Genomic DNA, 19,462 nt, shown 5'->3' with positions numbered 1-19,462 from the left:
TTACAACCACTTTATCAACTGAGCCATCTCCCCAGCCTTGAACTCTCAACTTTTGCAAAAACAAAACAATTACTGGAACTGGCAAGGTGGCTCAGAAAGTAAAGGTGCTTGCCACCAAGCCTGACAACCTGAGTTCCATCCTGAGGACCCACATGGTAGAAGGAGTGAACCAGCTCTTGCAGGTCACCCCCTGATCTCCATGCATACACAGGCATACATACACAAAATAGATAAAATTAAAATGTAATTTAAAAAGCCTTTTTTCAGTTTCATCTTTTCCCCTCCATTTTTACATTTTCTGGAAGAACTGTTAATAGATTGTTAAATAAGCATAAGAGAAAAAGGAGGAGGGACAGAGGCAACTGTGGTATGTAAGAACAAGGAACTAACCAAGCCTGGTGGACAAACCTATAATTCCAAGGCTTGGGAGGTGAGGCAGGAAGATCAGAAGTTGAAGATCATCCTCAGCTACACAGAGATTTCATAGCCAGTCTGGACTAGAGACCTTGTTTCAACACTAACAACAAAAGAATAATGAACTCGGTGGCTATAAAGACCCGTATTCTACCACCTGTCTATGAACTAGGGATACTAACTACTTGGGGTAGGGCAGGCTACTTGAAATTAAAAAAAAAAAGTGTTGAGAAATAAACTAGATGGCAACCAAGAACAACGAGCACATGAGTGCAGTGCACTCTGAAGAGATTACATACAAGTGGTAGAAAATGTAGAAGAGGGGCTGGAGAGATGGCTCAGCAGTAAAGAACACTGGTTGTTTGTACAGAAGACCCAGGTTCGAATCCCAGCACCCACATGGCAGCTAACAGCTGTCTGTAACTCCAGTCCCAGGGGATCCTACAGCCTCTTCTGTCCTCCCTGGGCATTGCACGACATGGGTGTACTTACCTACACACAGGCAATACACACATACACATAAAATAAAAATAATAAAATATTTAAAAAAAGAAAATGCAGAAGATAGAGGTTATGGGGAAGGGTACACCTCTTCATCCTCATCCTCTGTCCTGTCAGTTCTCTTCAGAGTCAACTACTGATGCTGTGTATTGTGTACCCTTCCAGAAATACTCTGCTTAATGTGTGCGTGGCTGTACATGTGCCAACCTTTCCTTAAGTCAGATGTGTAACCTTCAGTATGTAACTCAAGATGGAGTAGCTCTGAGTATTTAATGAAGTAGTTAGTGCTTTCTCTTTAAATGCTACACAGATATAAAATATTATTCTTGGAAGGAAAAGCAAGGCCTACACCCTACAAAAATGTTTTATACTTTCTGTTTTATACAATGTTAGGACCTTAGAATCAGTTCCAAGCTTGACTGCTTCCTGTCACTGGAGTCTGTTTCCTTATCTTTTGAGACGGGATTTTGCTTTGTGGCCTAGGCTGGCCTGGAATTATGAGCCTCCTGCCTCAGGCTCCCCAGTGCTGGAGTTGTAGGTGTGCACCACCATGCCTGGCCCTTTCCTCTTCCTGACAGCAGAAGAAAAAGGATGAGAGTTCACTGCTTGACTCTGCCTTGTCTTCCCACAGGTGATTACCTACTCCAGTCATCATGTCTACAATAACCTGACTGAGGAACAGAAGGGCCGAGTGGCCTTTGCTTCCAACTTCCTGGCAGGAGATGCTTCCCTGCAGATTGAACCTCTGAAGCCCAGTGATGAGGGCAGGTACACCTGCAAAGTGAAGAATTCAGGACGCTATGTTTGGAGCCATGTCATCTTAAAAGTCTTAGGTAAGGTAGGACCCCAAGAGAAATACCTGCATTCTAAGGTGCCTGGGAAGAATGGCCAGCTGCAATGTGGTGCTACAAAACCACCTGATACAACTTTGGCGAGGAACTATTGGCAGCTGGTCACTGCTGGGTGAGGGATCTTTAAGGGAGTTAAGCGACACACAGGCTGAACAGGCTCCAATGGATAAACTCACACAGAGGGACATCTGGGTGCACAAACTTGACTTAATAGGCCTTAACATATATGACAAAAATGCATGAAATCCTGTGGGTGGGATATAGGAGGCTAAATATGATTAAGATGTATGAAATTCACACAAAAAAAATATTTAACTAAAAAAACGCTTGTTTGGAACTTTGCATTTTGTGTTTAGAGGTCACCTGGTCCAGTTCCCACAAAGAAGCATTTATGTTCTAGATTTTAGCCATAATGAGAAAAGAAAACATAATTACCACTTTCTTTTTTAAATCTTATTTTATTCGTGTGTGTGTGTGTGTGTGTGTGTGTGTGTGTTTGTGTATACATGTGTGCCATGCAGAGGTCAGAGGACAGCTTTTGGGAATCAATTCTCTCCTTCCAACATGGATTCTGGGGATTGAACTCAGATCTCCACATTTGGGAATCAATTCTCTCCTTCCAACATGGATTCTGGGGATTGAACTCAGATCTCCACATTTGTACTGCAAGCATTTTTACCCTCTGTGCCATCTTACTGGCCTATAATTATAGTTTTTCGTGGTAGCTCATTATAAATTGCAAGCATCCTCTAATACTTCATTGGTGTTGGTATATTTGAATTTAACTCACCAAACTAGGCCTGCTGGTCCAGGTCTTGTACTCTCAGCTCCTCAGGAGGCTGAGGCAGGAAGATAAGTTCAAGAACAAGATACCTTATTGAGAACTTGTCTCAAAAAAGAGGGAGGGTATAGCTGAGGGTATAGCTCAGTGGGAAGCTTTAAATCAATACCCTGTACCACAAAAGGGAGGGGGAAGATAACTCCGTCATGAAGTACTTGTCATTGCAAACTTGAAGACCTGAGTTTGAGCCCCAGCATCCACAGAGAAAGGCAGGCATGGAGAATCTGGGGATGTGGCTCAGTCAGTAAAGTGCTGGTATGCAAACATAAGAGCTTGAGTTCAGAGTCCTAGCACCCACATAAAAAGCCTAAGGCAGTGGCACACATCTGTAATGACAGTGCTGGGGAGCAGAGACAGGTGGATCCCTGGAACTTGCCAGACTAGTCAGGGCTCTTAACCGCTGAGCCATCTCTCCAGCCCCATTTGTTCTTTTTTTAAACCCACTGAGTCCACTTAGTGCTGCCTATATGTGCATGGGTGTAGGACCATCAACTGGATCATGGATAGCCCAGCAGGGACCACACCTCTGAAGAAAACTGATGTTCCCTCCCACTAGAAGCCATCAGTTGTCAGGAGCTCCTCAGCTAGGGGATTAGCTACCATGTGGGTGCTATGAATTGAACCTGGGTCCTCTGCAAGATCTTGATTGATCATCAATCAAGACAATCTTTCAGTGTATGCGGGAGTTTGGGTTGGCTTGATTTTGTGCATACAGTCACAGCTGCTGTGAGTTCATGTGTGCAATGGCCCTGTCATGCCCAGTAAACATTGTTTTGCAGCAATCACCTCTGCTTTTTGACACCAAGAAGTACAAAATTCTATAGCTCATATCTGTAATTCCAGGACTTGGGAGGCTGAGGCAGGAGAATTGCTGCAAGTGCAAGGCTAGCCTAAGGTACATAGTGAGTTTCAAGCCAGCTTGGGCTACAGAGTAAGACCCTGACTCAGAAAACATAAATAAATAAATGACTAAGTTCTACTTAATTACCTCCAAAACCATCTTCTATCCCTGTATTAGTAAAATTACACTTAACTTTACTAAAATTTCCAATAAATAACAATGTCTCTTTTTTGAGTAGTGATGTGGAAGTCTGAGGCAACCACTACAAATTGTGCTACTGCTGGTAGCAGCTAGTGGGGTTGAGGGGCGAGCTGGGTGATTTGTAGGTAAAGCATGGCTAGGTAAATTTCAACTCAAAACCCAACCAAACTCAGCCACAGAGCATGGCAGAAGAAACAGCTCAGCAGGACAGTTCTTCCACAAAATCTAGTGTTTGGAGAATCTCTGAATGATAATTTTTTAAAAAACTTTTTGCCAGTGAAACCATCGAAACCCAAGTGTGAGCTGGAAGGAGAACTGACAGAAGGCAGTGACCTAACGCTGCAGTGTGAGTCAGCATCTGGCACCAAGCCCATTGTGTATTACTGGCAGCGAATCCGGGAGAAGGAGGGAGAGGATGAACACTTGCCACCCAAATCTAGGATTGGTAAGTTGTCTTCTGGGCCAAAAAGATAGTGCTGTGTCCATAAATTCCAAATCAGCTTTGTCAGCAGCTTACCACATGACTGCACTGCTGAATCTCCCTTTCATGTGGTTGTGGTTGGGTTTTTGGTTTAGTTTGGTTTGGGTTTTGGGCTTTTTTGAAACCACTTCATGTATCATCATGTTCTAGTTTGCTTTTCTTTTGCTGTGATAAAACACTGACCAAAAGCAAGTTGGGGGAAGAAAGGGTTTATTTCATCTTACACTTCCAGATCACAGACCATCTCTGACAGAAGTCAGACAGGAACTTGAGGAAGGAATTATGGAAAAATGCTGCTTACCGGCTTGTGCTCTCTCTGGCTCATGCTCAGCTAGTTTCTTATACAGCCCAGTCCCACCTGCCTAGGGATGGTGCTGCCCAAGGTAGGCCAGGCCCTCCCATATCAATCATCAATCAAGATACTCTTTCATAGACATGGCCATTAGCCAGTCTGATTTTGGAAATATTTCAATTGAGGTTCCCTCTTCCCAGGTGTGTCAAGCTGATGATAAAAACTAATTGGCATAGGAATTGAAGAGATAGCTTAGTGGTTAAGTACACTGACAGCTTTTGCAGAGGACCCAGGTTCAATTCCCAGCATCCACATGGTGGCTAACAACTGTCTATAACTCCAGTTCAAGGGGATCCAATGCACTCTTCTGACCTCTGTCATAAAGAGCTTTGCATGACATGGGCGCACATACATACATGCAGGCAAAACACTCATACACTAAAATAAAATAAAATAATAAAATAACTGGCACAGACCACTTCTTAACCATTTTTGCTAAGGTCATGTATAGGAACTCATCTAACTCAGTATGGCCTTGAACACTTGATCCTTCAGCCTTACCTCTCTAGTGCTGAGATCGCAAGCAGGGCCACCATGCCCAGCCTGAAACTCTTTTTCTGTTCTTGTTTTGTGTTTTGTTTTTTGAGACAGGGTCTTATGTAGCCCAAGTTGGCCTCAAGATGGCCTTGCTTTGTTGCCAAAGATGGCCTTGAACTCCTGATCATCCTGTCTCTGCCTCCTAATTGCTTGGATGACAGGCACTCACCACCATGCTTGACTTGCTGCTGAACCTCCTGAATTTCAATTTTTCAGCTATGAACTAGGACAACAACAACAAAACTTCTTTCTTCAAATGGCATATAAAAGAAAGTGAGAGAGAGAAGAAATGGATCACATAAATCTACCACATCTAATTATCTTGTTTAGTAACTATTAAATGTTCAGAGGACTGGCTCATTCATACATTTGTAACTACAAAGTCAGTCTTTTTTTCAATACCAGGGATTGAACCTAGAACCTTGCACATAGTAAGCAAGAACTCTACTACTGAGATATATTCATAGCTTCTCCCTCCTTTTTTAAAGATAGAAAGCATCTCAATAAGTGCGTACTCCAGGCAGAACACAAATTTGTGATCCCCCTGCCTCAGCTTCCCAGATACCCGCCATGCCCAGAATTCACACTCTTTTGTAACTCTTGAGGATACACTACAATTGAAAGAATATTTACCCATTTTCCCATGTTCTAAAAGTGGATCTTTCCTATTATTCCATCTCATTGAACTATTGGACATGGTAGGTCAGTGATGCACTACAGTAAACAATATAAATGCTATCGCTAAGGGGATTTATTGTTATTCTGCTTGTATAGATTACAACAACCCTGGACGAGTTCTGCTGCAGAATCTTACAATGTCTTCCTCTGGGCTGTACCAATGCACAGCAGGCAATGAGGCTGGAAAAGAAAGCTGTGTGGTACGAGTGACTGTTCAGTGTGAGTATCTCTTAAGTTGTTTGCTTTCTTCTCTAGTGCTGGGGATGAAACCCAGGGCCTTAAGCGTTCTAGGTAAGTATTCTGCTATTGAGCTAAACCCTCAGTTTCCAAAAGGGTTTTTTTTGTTTTGTTTTGTTTTGTTTTTTTAATCTTAAAATTTTATTCTTGCATTATGGTTCAGTTCAAGATGTTTTAATCATGAGTAAAAGGTAAAAGTAAGGTCAAGGTCAAAGTCTTTATTTCCAGGATATGACTATGACTCAATTAAATTCAGTAGTTTCAAGAATCATTCAACAAGGTGTATAGTTACAAATGTGTGAACTAGCCAGTCTTCTAAACTATTGAGCTGGGAATGTGACTCAATGTGACACTTGCATGGCATGTGTAACTCTTTAGATTAAATGCCAGCATCACACATACACAGACACATGCACACACACACAGAGCTGGGTATGGTTGGTGATATTCACCTGTAGTTCCAGCATTTATCTGACATTCTATGTTGTTTTTGTTTGTTTTAAAGCCAGGGCTGAATATGTAGCTCAGTGGTAGAATGCTTGCTTCTAGCATTTATGAGACCCTGGGTTTATACCCCAGTGCCTTTCAAAACAAAAAAATCCAAAACAAATGACCCAACCTACCCACTTACTATTCTAAGTAGACAAGATTTCTCCTCTCCCCAGAGGACTGGCGAGATTTCGAAAAATATTTTATTTATTATTGTGTATGTTAGGTGTGAGTGTGTATGTGGAAGTTAGAGTCAACATTCAGGAGCTGGTTCTCTCCTTCTACCTTTATGTGATTTCAGGGATTGAATTCAGGTCCTCAGACTTGCTTGGCAAATGCTTTTATCTGCTGAGCTATCTCCCTAGCCCTGGTAGGTGTTCTGAGTGTACATGTTCTACATAGAAATTATTTATGGTATGTATGTGTGTATGCCCATGTGCATGCTTGTCTATTATTTCAAGTCCCAGATGAGACAGCAATAAAGTGCCTAAAAGCATTAACTCTAGAGCTGAATAACTGCCTGCACTTCAATCCCACCTACCACTGTGTAGTACCCCGGCCATATAACTTAAACTCTTCATGTTTCTAAATCTGTATAACAGTAAGAGCAATTACCTGTGAGAACTATGCAGATGAACACATTTATCTATCTACCCAGGACCTGGCATATACTATTCAATAATGTTACATATTATTAATGTTTCTATTTTCCCATAATCAATTTATAATTTTAGGCTGTTGAACCAAGCCATACTGGGACATAATTTATTGTTTGGTTTTATTCATTTATTTGTGAGGGTTTTTTTTGTTTGTTTTGTTTTTGAGACAGGGTCTCTCCCTGTAGCCCCAGCTAGCCTGGAACTCACTTTTTAGACCAGGCTGGCCTTGATCTCATTCTGCCTGCCTCTGCCTCCTGAGTGCTGGGTTTAAAGGCACGTGCCACCATGAGTTTCTTACTGTAGCCCAGGTTTGCTTTGAACTTGTAGCAGTTATACCTCTGCCTCCTGAGTACTAAGACTTGGGGCACAAATCACTACTCCAAGCTTAGAATCAATCTCTCTCTCTCTCTCTCTCTCTCTCTCTCTCTCTCTCTCTCTCTCTCTTTTTCTCTCTCTCAGTCTTTTTGAGGCAGGGTCTCCCTGTAGCCCCAGCTGGCCTGGAACTACATAGACCAGGCTGGCCTTGAACTCACAGAGATCCATCTGCCTTTGCCTCCCAAGTGCTAGGATTAATCCATCTTATAAATTAATACCTGTAACCCAGTAGTCAGCAGGCTGAAGCAGGAAGTTCAAGGTCAGTCTGGGCTATAAAGACGGTCTGAAACACCCACATGCCAAAAACTAAAAAACAAAACATACTAACATACTACTAAGTATTAGAAAGATTATTTAAAACAAAATAAAACAGTGGGTGCTTTATCCAGGTGAGGTGGCCCTTACCTGTAATCCCAACACTCTAGAGGTGGAGACAGAGGATCAGGTGTTCAAGGTCATTCTCACTTATATAGTTGAGGTTAGCCTGGGCTACATGAGGCCCCATCACCAAAAAAAAAAAAAAAAAAAAAAAAAAAAAAAGAAAGAAAAAAGAAAGTGCCCACAGTTTTGCAGCACCTCTTGATATAATCTATAGATTTGGAAGAGAAAATAAAATGAAGTGAAGCTAGAGAAGAGCAGATGAGTCCTGAGTATGCATTTCAGTAGAATTTCAAGCGAGCAGCTTGTGTAACCTACACCATGCTCATGACCTGTCACTGCTTCTTGCCGCCCCTCCAGCACTCAGGGTTCTAACACAAGTTACTTTTCCTGTTTTAGAACCTCAAACAAAGCAATCATTCAATCTGTGTCTGACTTCTGCAGCATGTTTTGTTTTTGAGATTCATCATTGTTGCTTAGAGCTGTGATAGGTTTAGTTGTGTTGGGGTTTTCTGGGTTGAGGGTTGGGATAAGGTGCCAGGATGGAATCCAAAGCCTTGTGTATTCTAAACAATGACTGGGCTGCATCCCAGCCCTGGTTTTTGTTTTATTTTCGTTTAAGGATTTTATTTTATTTTTAGTTTATATGTATGAGTGTTTTGCCTGCATATATGTAAGTACACCACCTATCTGCCTGGAGCCCATGGAGGCCAGAAGGGGGCACTGGATCCCTTTGAACTGGAATTACAGGTTCTGGGAACTGAACCGGGTCCTCTGCAAGAACAGCCAGTGCTCTTAACCCCTGAACCATCTCTCCAGTCTTTATTTTATGTTTTGAAAAGAATTTGTTAGCATTTAATGAACCTCCCTACATGCTTAGGGAGCGTTCCCTTTCCCAGAACTTTGTAGTAGCCCAGTCACAGCACATCAGTGATGGGGCAACTCCAGTCTTCTTTGACAGCATTTACCAGTGTCTGCTTACTGACTCATGTCTACAATTTGTCAAGGTTGACAGTTGGGCAGAAGCTCTAGTTCCTCTTTAAGCTGGTAATAGCTCATACCAACCTTCCCAATGTAACCTGGATAACAGGGAAGAAAAAGTAACCACCTTCATAACCTCACTTCAATTAAGCTTTATCATTTTTATAGTTCTTTCCTCCTACTGCTGTGTAAATTTTCACTGTTGACACACTGCAGTCACCTGATACATTTTAAAAACTAAATCTTAAGCACTGAATAAGTCAGGTCCACTCAACAGCAGTGGGAAATCTCTACTTCTCTAAGAAGTTTCCTAAAGAAAGTCAAAACACCCCACCCCCTAGTAGGTGAATATACACAAATCTGTCTGTTAATCTGATGCATGTCACTAACCTGGTGACTGACTGTACCATACTCAGTAAATAAAGTCAGCAGTTATTCTTTAAGAACTCTAGCACACTAAGGTTAAGTGCTAAGGTAAAGCATGACCAGCCTTGACGGTTTTTATTTTCTTGAGACATGGTCTTACTGTGTTAACTGAGGACAGCCTTGAACTTACTAGAAAGTCAGACTGGGAGCTGGAGAGATGACTCAGCAGTTAAGAGTACTAGCTGCTCTTGCAGAGGACCCAGTTTCCCAGCACCCACATGGCAGCTAACAACCATCTATTAAGTCCAGTTCCAAGGGATCTGACACCCTTTTCAGGCCTCCATGGGCATTGCACCACATGGGTGCACTTACACATATGCAGGCAATACACTCACACACACAAACAAAAATAATAAAAATAAAATAGTTTTAAAAGTTAGACTGGTTTCAAACTTGCACTCCCCCTGCCTCGACCTTCCAAGTCCTGGAATGACAGTGTTTGCCACCATACTGGGCTCATTCTTATTGTTCTATAGTATTTGGTTGTATGAGTGTACCACAATTAGTAACCTACTTTATTTATTTATTATATTATTTGGGTCCTCTGGAAGAGCACTAAATACTCCTCACTGCTGAGCCAGCTCTCCAGCCCCTTTTTGCTTTCTTAAATGTAACTTGGACCATGCTACTCCTCTATTGCTCTTGTAATAAAATTGTTGTTGCCATAGCCTACAAGGCCCCTTGTGAGCTGGTCCTTTCATGTCTCTGTGACTTCATCTCCTACACTTTCTTTCCCTTGCTTACTATGCTACAGACCCATACACATTCACCTCACCCACTACTCCTGCCTGGTGTCCCTCTCCCTAGATCACCACAAGACAGTCTTTCCTGTCATCTGTAGTTCAACTCAAACATCACTTTCAGTCCTGAGCCCCCAAGCTGAAATTGTATTCCTCTACTCTCCCTCCAAACTATCACTCATAGATTTATGCTTTCACATACCCATTGTCTGAAATACTTACTTCTTTATTATCTCCCGTTTTGTGAAATGTGAACTCAGAAACAGCAAAACTCCTACTTGTTTTTACCATGCCTAGAACTACCTGGCTCAGAGTAGGTATTTAATATACAAATTAGAGCATATGTTATTAATGTGGAAATCATATTTCCTTGCCTTCTGAATTTCTGAGACCCACTGCTAATCACACAGTCATACTGTAGGTTATATTCTTTTCCATTTTACTGGTAGAGGAAGGAAATTAAGAGAAAAGGGTGTTGGCACAGGTTAGAAGATTGTTCAAATTTATCTTATTGAGGTTAAAAATGTTTTGAACATGACACAGAAACCCTCCCAGCCCATCTCATCATCTGGGCCAACTGTGAGTAACTCCATCTCCCAAGACTATAGAAAGGCACAGTCATGCAACATGAGAACATCATGGGGTGTGGCTGGAAGACCTGTTTTAAGAGTTCATTTATTTCCTAGCTTTGACTTTGCTTGTGCCTCTCCTTCTGAGAAAACAGATGTACAGAGCATTGGCATGGTTGCAGGAGCGGTGACGGGAATAGTGGCTGGAGCCCTGCTCATTTTTCTTCTGATATGGCTGCTGATCCGAAGGAAAGACAAAGAGAGATATGAGGAGGAAGACAGACCTAACGAAATCCGGTGAGCTGCCCTGCTTCTGCTGAGCTTCCTTTCCAGGATCAGTTCCATAGCAACCAGTCAACATAAACATGCCTCGCTTCCTCTGTTAAAAGGATTCTTTTGGTGGGTAGGAAGCTGCAGTCTAGGGGCAGAAGATTGTATTGTAAGACTATTCTCAGCTTTACATTAGTCCTGATTTGCTTCTAGTAAAGGGGGCATATGCTAAATGATGGGAACTTTCAGGGCATGAAAGGATTTAAGGATTTAAACCCTAAATCAGGGCGGTCTATCTACACCATCTCATCTATTCTCTATATTCAGCTGTATTCTCTGGTCTAACGGAATGGAGCTGTGGGTTGACAAAACAAACATTTGCCCAAACGGAGCTTTAAGACTTAAGAAATGAGGAGGTGCTTAGCTCCCTAAATGGCTGCCTTCCTTCGGTATTATTGGAGGTTTATGGCTTGAGGAATTTATTGGAAAAGCTCAGGAGGAAGTTACTTTAGTGGAAGCCATCACAGTCCTGCCATACTAAAGTTTATCTTTGCTGTTTTTGTTTGCTTGTTCCCTTCAGAGAAGATGCGGAAGCCCCCAAAGCCCGACTCGTGAAGCCCAGCTCCTCCTCCTCAGGCTCTCGCAGCTCACGCTCCGGTTCTTCCTCCACCCGCTCTACAGCTAATAGTGCCTCCCGCAGCCAGCGGACACTGTCGAGTGAAGCAGCACCCCAGCCAGGGCTAGCCACCGAGGCATACAGCCTAGTGGGACCAGAAGCAAGAGGTTCTGAACCAAAGAAAGTCCACCATGGTACCCTGACCAAAGCAGAAACCACGCTCAGCACGATCCCTAACCAGAGCAAAGCCTTCCAAACTGTCTGAAATACAGTGAACTTGACTTGTGCTTTTCCAGGAGGCAGGATCTTAGTCTAGCCATTGGAACCCATTCACCAACCACACAACCCCCTCAGCCAGATAAGAAGTCAGCTAAGTAGCAGTGAACATGGCATGGAGCAGATTCAGATGGGCACCTTCCTTCTATGACACCAAATGAACAAAAGGATGTATGCTGACCATCTCTAACAGGGCATCCTTGTGCCTTTAGATCAGAGTAGGGGGAGGGAGGGGTTCAAATCTGTTTGCTGACAAGCACTTGTGGTGAGAAAAGAGAAAGATGAGGTTGCATAGACCTCAAACGCCTCACCAAGGATGTTTCAAGTATCAAATCACAATTGTAAAGAAGAAATGGGAATCCTGTTCATAATTTTTTTCTATTCACTTCTGCAGATTTATTGGATTATTGTGATTATTCAGATAGTCAAAACAGAAACCCACAGCCTTATATTATACCTATCTGCAACATGTACTGGTCTAACTGCTTCTAAGGAACTCCAAATATTAAGAGGAGGAGGAGGGAGAAGGGGAGGAGGAAGAGAAGAAATGTTTCTTCTATTTTGACTTGACTTCATGTGTCAGAAGATTTGGACATTAGTTTAAAAAGGATCTGAAATAGTGGGAGACAGAGAAAAATGATTTTCTTTTATTTTTATCCATAACTAGTCTTCCTACTTCCATTGAACCCTAAAATAAGAGCTAAGAAAGGAGTCCAAAATGGGACATAATTCTGTGAAAAGCTTTCTGTTTTGATGTTCAGAGGATTGCTACAGATATCAAAAATATATGTTGGAGCAGTCGTGGATTGTCCCTCAAATCTGATGCCCTAAAGACCTAGGTATTGCTAGAAGAAACAAATACTCATTACATGCCACTTAATGGATGTCCTTAGGAAAAGAGTCTTATAGAGAAAATGAGGTCTAGGGATGTTGAAAGATCCCCTGGCATACCAGTACAGTCACACTCCTCTTTCTGAGGACACATGAAACCAGAATTTCAAGGCTGACTGGACTAGCTAGAAAAAGAGATTAGATTTTTCTCGTAATAGGTCAAAGAGTGATATAAGGAAGTTTATTTAATATTACCCCAAAGTTGAAGATTTCTCCATCTCTTTCATTTTAGACGGATGTAAATGTGGGACAGTTGATGATTCTAGGCCTTAAAGCATCAGAAAGATAATTTCCTAAAAGCCTTGCAAGTACATGCACAAATCACTGGCCCCCCCATCCCCGCCAGATTCTGAAGCAAACCTCAGTATCTCCTCAGCTTTAGCCTCTAAGAAAGCCTAACTCTGTGCTGAAAGGAAAGCAAAGTAATATTTAGGCAAGAGGTGGTAAGAATACCAAGTGGGTGGTGGGGAATGGATCAGCTAGCATGTTATGATTTTTGTTGTCAACATCTTGGAAAAAATTAGAAAGGATTCACCAGGAAAATTATCGAGACAGCTAATCCATGAGAGAACAAAGATGTCTGAAAAATTAAAAAACAAACAAACAAAAAAAAACCCAAGCAGCAGCCTCAAATACAGTAACTTGCCTTTCTAATAGTTTTGACTCTTAGGATATCTATGGCCTAGATGCTGAATCTAAATTAGTCTTTCAAGGAACATAACACAAAAAGTTGATCAGTATGGGTAGAGCAGAACATTTCTTATTATAATGAGAAGGCAGCAAATCAGAGGGAAGAAAAGTGATACTGAGTTGTGATTAAAGCCTTGTCTCTAATACGGAAACCAACTGCTGTTGGGGAAAAGGGTGATATTCAGTACTGCCCCTTTCTGTGGTCTTTTCATTCCTACATTTAATTCTCATGGTACTGTACTCACAGAATATAAGTGTATTTCCTTCCGAAGTCCCTAGGAAATTATCCTTGGGTTAAGGTTTTCTGTTTTTGTTTTGGATGGGCCTCACGCATGCTAAAGTGAAATTTTAACCTGTTTTGTCTTCCTCTTAAAAAAGATAGAAAATAAGAGGTATTGAGGAATAACATAAAGAATGTCTATTAATTTAAGAGAACTGGCATATGAAATCTTGTAAGAACAGTTATCTCATTGTAAGACTTTTTAAAAAGCTCCTTACTCTGACTACATTTTTATTCTTCTTAGAGGATGGTATCCAGGCAACATATCTCTTCCGCTATGTAATTCTGAGAATTCTCATTCCTGGAGTCCCTGAGCCAAACAAGTTCACAATGGAAGCTGCAGCTGTGTCATCCCTAGCAATTTTCTCTACTATTTTTTACCTTTGAGCCTCAGGTTTCCTGCCTGTGCTTTAAAAGCAAGAATCAATCTCCTTTGAAAAGGCGATTCAAATTATTTAAACATGTTATTAGAAACTAATGCCATCAAATATCCAAATTATTTGGGAAAGTCATTTGAAACAGAAAACTACAACAAATACACAAAACAGATTACACTGAAGGCTGAAAAAGTCTTAGCAGTGACAAGCTAGTCTTAGGAATGGCAGGGCTCTTCTCTTGGGTTCAGATAAGACAGGACATAGTAGTGATAAAGTGAGAGGCACTACCAGTTCCAAATCATATCCCATTGACTTTGCAATCAAGTAGACTGATTTTTTAAAAGTATGAAACACAGGGAAAAGAATAACTAAATGGCAGAAGGAGAAAAAAAGTTTGTAAGAAGAAAATGCAGACAGAATAATGTTAATGTTTAAAGAGTAACCATTTCAATAAAATATATAAGCCAAACTTAAATTTGTAAAACAGTAAAATTGATGTCTTTGTTGTCATCTTGTATAAAAACAATTTCAGAATTGCTGTTCCAAAAAGACATTTATAGCTTTGTTTCATTTCTGGTGTTAAGTGGTTTCTGTTTCTATCTTCTATGTTGCCTTGTAACTGGGATTGTATCACAAAACCAAGTATTTATATAGATCCATCTGTAACAGCAATTAAAAAATAAATAAGTGAAGGTGATACTGCAGGAGAGGCTGGAGCTCACGTGACCTGCACTGGAAATTTATCAGCTTACTGCCAGAAGAATGGATGAATGCAGACTGAATCTGATCTATTTTTATTGATTCCAGACACAAATATATGAAGTTTTTTTTTTTTCTTCACAAGACAACATGTTAAGTGTGAGTACCACAGAAGATACCAAGGGGTGACAGAGTTGCTGCTAAGGACTTCATCACAGTCAACATATAATAAGTACTAAGCGAGTATTTTGTGCCAAGGTAAAGTACCAACAGAGAAACCAACGATATGGGATTTCAATAAATCCAAAAACAGAAGTAAATACTAAGAGAGTCAAAAAAATCTGAAAGCAGCTTCACAGAGGGCCACGTAACTCTACTAGAAAAAAAGAAAGAAAACAAAACAAAAAAAACCAGGTGGGTGTTGCATGCTTGTAATCCCAGCACTCAGATGGAGTCCAGAGGATTAGAACATCTTTAAGTTCCAGGCCAGCCTAGGCTACATGAAACTCTGTTTCAGAGAAAGAGAGAACAATAGTAATAAAAGTACTTATCACTGAAATTTCATGTACCAGATTCTTTTACTTTTGAGACAGGGTTTCATGTAGCCAAGGCTGGCCATAGGATGACCTTGAGTTCCTGATCCTCCTTCCTCCACCTCTCCAGGACTGAGATTATGAGCAAATGATACTATAGCTAGCTTTTTTTTTTTCTTTACCAGAAATTCTAAATATATTACATATCTTGTCTCAATTTCATACTCAGTATATTGTATTTTCATTTCACAAATAAGAAAACTAAGACTCAGGGAGGTTAATTTAGTAGCAGAGCTCAAATTTAAACTTTGCTATATCAGTGATCTAGCAGTCCTATAATCCCAGGATTTGAAAGGTTGAGGCAGAAGGATTACAAGTTCCAGGCTGGGCTACCCAGAAATTTCAAGGCCAGCCAGGCTACATAGCAAGACCCCAGCTCAAAGATAAATACACACACCTAACCATCTACCACTGTATTCCATCAGAACTGCTAGATCTTGATTAACTGCTCTTCTCATTCCTGAAATCCTTATGCCTTTGCCTGGGCTGTGGGTTTCCCTTCCTTTTCCTTCTTTCTTGTCCCCGAGCTTTTCACTCAACACACTTAAGATCATTCATACCCTACAGATTATTTAGTGAATTCCTTTGATTTGCAAATTAGGACAAATTTTCCAACTTTGTAATTGCCTATGATTTTTTTATGTCTTAGAAGATATAATGCAAATAATTTTCACTGAATGTTAAGCACAGAGTATCTTAAACACATCAAAAGTCAGGCCTGGTTTCTGTGGGCCCAGGCACACAAATTTTTTAAAAGTTTTAAAAACAAGTTTAAAATTGATAAACTTTGGGTGGGCAAGAAGGCTCTAAACAACCTAAAACAGATTCTTAGAACCCATGCAAAGGTAGAAAGAAACACCTCCACAAAGTTGTCCCCTGATGTCATGTGTTTGCATACACACACATAAATACATACACACACACACACACACACACACACACACACGTACAAATAAATAGCAAGCTTTTTAAAAAGATTTATTTGACTTATGTTTAGGGGCTGGAGAGATGGCTCAGATTGGCTGCTCTTGCAGAGGAACTGGGTTTGAGTCCTAGTACCCACATGGTGATTTACAACTGTCCATAACTCCAGTTTCAGTGCATCCAATGCCTTCTGACCTCCTTACTCACTGCATGACATGAGTGCACTTACATACATGCAAGCGATACACTCATACATAAAAAATTGAATAAAAATAATAAAGGGGTGGCCAGGTGTGGTGGCACATGCCTTTAATCCCAGCACTCAGGAGGCAGAGGCAGGCGATCTTTGTGAGTTTGAGGCCAGCCTGGTCCACATAGTGAGTTTCAGGACAGCTGGGGCTACAGGGAGACCCTGTCTCAAAAAGACCAAAAAATAAAAAATAAAATAATAATAGGGCTGAAAAGACGGCTCAGCGGTTAAGAACACTGTTCTTACAGAAGACTGGGGTTTGAATCCCAGCACCCACATGGCCGCTAACAACTGTCCATAACTCCAGTTCCAGGGGACCTGACAGCCTCTTCTGTTTTCCTTGAGCATTGCACAACACGGGTGCACTTACCTACATGCATACACAGAAAATAAAAATAATAAAATATTTTTAAAAATTTTTATTTATTATATATGTGTGTGGTATTTTTTAAATTTATTTTTATTTATTGTATATATGTGTGTGTGTGTGTACATGTTAGTATGCCATATGTGTGCAAGTACCTGTGGAGGTCAGAGAGGGTGCTGGATCTCCTGGAGCTAGAGTTACTGGCATTGGAAGCCACTTGGTGTAAGAGCTGGGATTTGAACTCAGGTCCTGTGTAAGAGCAGCAAAAACTCTTAACTGCTGAGGCATCTCTCCAGACCCAAATAATTAATATTTAATGTAATATATTCATACATGTATCTGGCCCCAATTCCCTCCAATCTTCCCTTATCCCTAATAACATTTTTTTTTTTTTAAATGGATAAACTGGGGACTGCAGAGATGCTTCAGGGGTTAATAACACTGCTTTTCCAGAGGACCTGGGTTTGGTTCCCAGCAATCACATGGCTGACTAACACCCAGGGGATGTTAGTACCAGGGGATTCACACCTCCTTTTGGCCTCCTTGGCGCCAGGCCTGCATGTAGTATGCTTAGATACATGCAGGCAAAACACTCATACATATGAAATTAAAATATTTTTTAAAAAGTAGATATACTGAAAACAATCTAGCCTAAGAATTAAAAGCATAAGCTATGGAATAAAGTAGATCTGAACAGGAGCCTTACTTTATCCAAAGGTAGGATAAGATCTGCCTAAAACAGTTGATAGCCAGGTTACACAAGAAAACCCAGGTTTGGCTGGGTGTGGTGGCACATGTCTTTAATCCTAGCACTCAGGAGGGAGAAGCAAGTGGGTCTCTGTGGGTTCAAGGCTGGCCTGGTCTACATAGAGAGTTCCAGGCCAGCTGGGGCTTCAGGGAGACTCATCTCAAAAAAAAAACAAACAAACAAAAAAATAAACAGGAAAAAAAAAAAGGAGAAAACACACATCACGTGCTCAGTATGCTATGTTGCTCTGCACACAAACCATGCAATAAAAGAGCTATGGCCAGGACTCTGCTACCAGTAAAACACCATGCTAGCTTTAAAGTTCAATGTTGCTAAGTATTTGTTTTTCTTCATTTCTTTACAGGATAGGACAGCAAACTTGATAGGAACTTGTATTGCTAGTAAATTTTGATCTTTTTAGAATTTTGTGTTTTAAAAAACTTCTAACTATTGCAGGGTGTGGTGGTGCTCATATTTAGTCCCAGCCCTCGGGAGGCAGTAGCAGTTGTACCTCTATGAGTTCAAGGCCAGCCTGGTCTACATAATGACATGTTCCAAGCCAGCTGGGGCTATAGGGAGACCCTGTCTCAAAAGACCAAAACAAACAAGCAAACACCCTTCTAATTATGCATATTTAAAAAAACAATATGCTAGGCATGAGAGTGTCTTAAAGTATGTCATGTGATTGGGCAGATGATAAGATATTGGGATGACCTATAAAAATGTCTTCACTAGAGTAAAATACTAGTATCAGCTTAAATCCTCTGGTCTCAAGGATTGCAGTAAACACTCAAGTGCTGGACAGTAAACACACTCAAGTGTTGGACAATCAGGCCACACGCTGTACATTTTAGTCTTGCCACTTGAGAATGGCTGATTTTGAAGGAACTTCTATATAAACTCACCACCCTCTGATACTGAATTATATGTATATATTCTGAGACAGGGTCACGCTCTGTAGCCTAGGCTGACATCACCCACGGCAAGCCTGTTGCCTCAGTCTCCCAAGTGTTGAAGTTACAGGCAGGAGCTACCATGCCCAGCAGAGTAATCTTTAAAAGTACATACTTATACTTACATATGTAGTTCTTTACAAAATGTGTTAACATTTATTGATGTATATGAGTACATATATGCCACAGCATGCATGTGGAGATCTGAGGACAACTTGCAAGAGTGGGTTCTCTCTTTCTACCAGGTAGGGTCTAGCAAATGAACTCAGGCATGGCAGCAAGCACCTTTACCCACTAAGCCATCTTGCCAGCCCTCTTTTTATTTTTAATGTGTTAAGAATTGAACCTAGGGCTCTGTGAATGCTAAGCAAGTGCTCTACTACTAAGCTCTGTTCCCAGCTTTCCCTATCACATAATTCTAACTCAGATTACTCAACTGAATTCTGAATTTAAACTAGACATAGTGTCACATGTCTGTAGTCTCAGCATTCTGGAGGCTGAGGCAGAAGCATCACAAGTTTGAGGTCAACTTAGACTACATTGTGAGGTTTGTCTCAATAAATAAGTAAATAAAAAATAATAAATCAATTCCAAACTTAAACCTTTTAGAGAGGAAAATAGCCAAAAGGGCCATCTTTATACACAAGATTAACTTGGTATTTGCATGTTGCCTAATAAGTTATGGCAATTCAAATTACTTACTTGAACGTTTCCAATTATTGATATTGTAATACTTTTTTCCCCAATTATCTATAATGGCAGCAAACAGCTACTATCTATAAAACCTGCTTGTGCTGGTCCTGGTAGTGCAGGACTAAGCTATGAAGGAGGTTGAGACAGGCTAGAAATTTCAAGGCCTACCTCAGTTACAAAGTGAGTTTAATGCCAGCCCTGGACAATTTTGATAAGTCCGTGTCTCAAATTTTTTTTTTTTTTTTTTTTTTTTTTTTTAAGCAGGGGCTCCCTTTAGCCCCAGC

General features: G+C 40.9%; 1 protein-coding gene and 1 pseudogene across 1 annotated transcript in view; one reads left to right on the top strand and one right to left on the bottom strand.

Annotated features, from left to right (window-relative positions):
* The window catches only part of Clmp (CXADR like membrane protein), a 118,488-nt gene extending 103,279 nt beyond the window's left edge, over nt 1–15,209 (top strand). Inside the window, exons 3-7 of the mRNA XM_017796339.2 lie at nt 1,547–1,748; nt 3,927–4,094; nt 5,794–5,916; nt 10,707–10,848; nt 11,402–15,209. Coding sequence (XP_017651828.1) covers nt 1,547–1,748; nt 3,927–4,094; nt 5,794–5,916; nt 10,707–10,848; nt 11,402–11,702 — 936 coding nt within the window. The 3' untranslated portion in view covers nt 11,703–15,209. The remainder of the gene's footprint in view (nt 1–1,546; nt 1,749–3,926; nt 4,095–5,793; nt 5,917–10,706; nt 10,849–11,401) is intronic.
* Nucleotides 9,194–9,312, bottom strand: LOC115068959 (annotated as a pseudogene).
* Nucleotides 15,210–19,462: the final 4,253 nt, after the last annotated feature.

This window comes from Nannospalax galili, unplaced genomic scaffold, assembly GCF_000622305.1.
Source record: "Nannospalax galili isolate Female #2095 unplaced genomic scaffold, S.galili_v1.0 scaffold229, whole genome shotgun sequence".
Taxonomy (NCBI): Eukaryota; Metazoa; Chordata; class Mammalia; order Rodentia; family Spalacidae; genus Nannospalax; species Nannospalax galili.
Note: the sequence above shows the minus strand (reverse complement) of the source record. Positions and strands in the feature narration are given on the sequence as shown.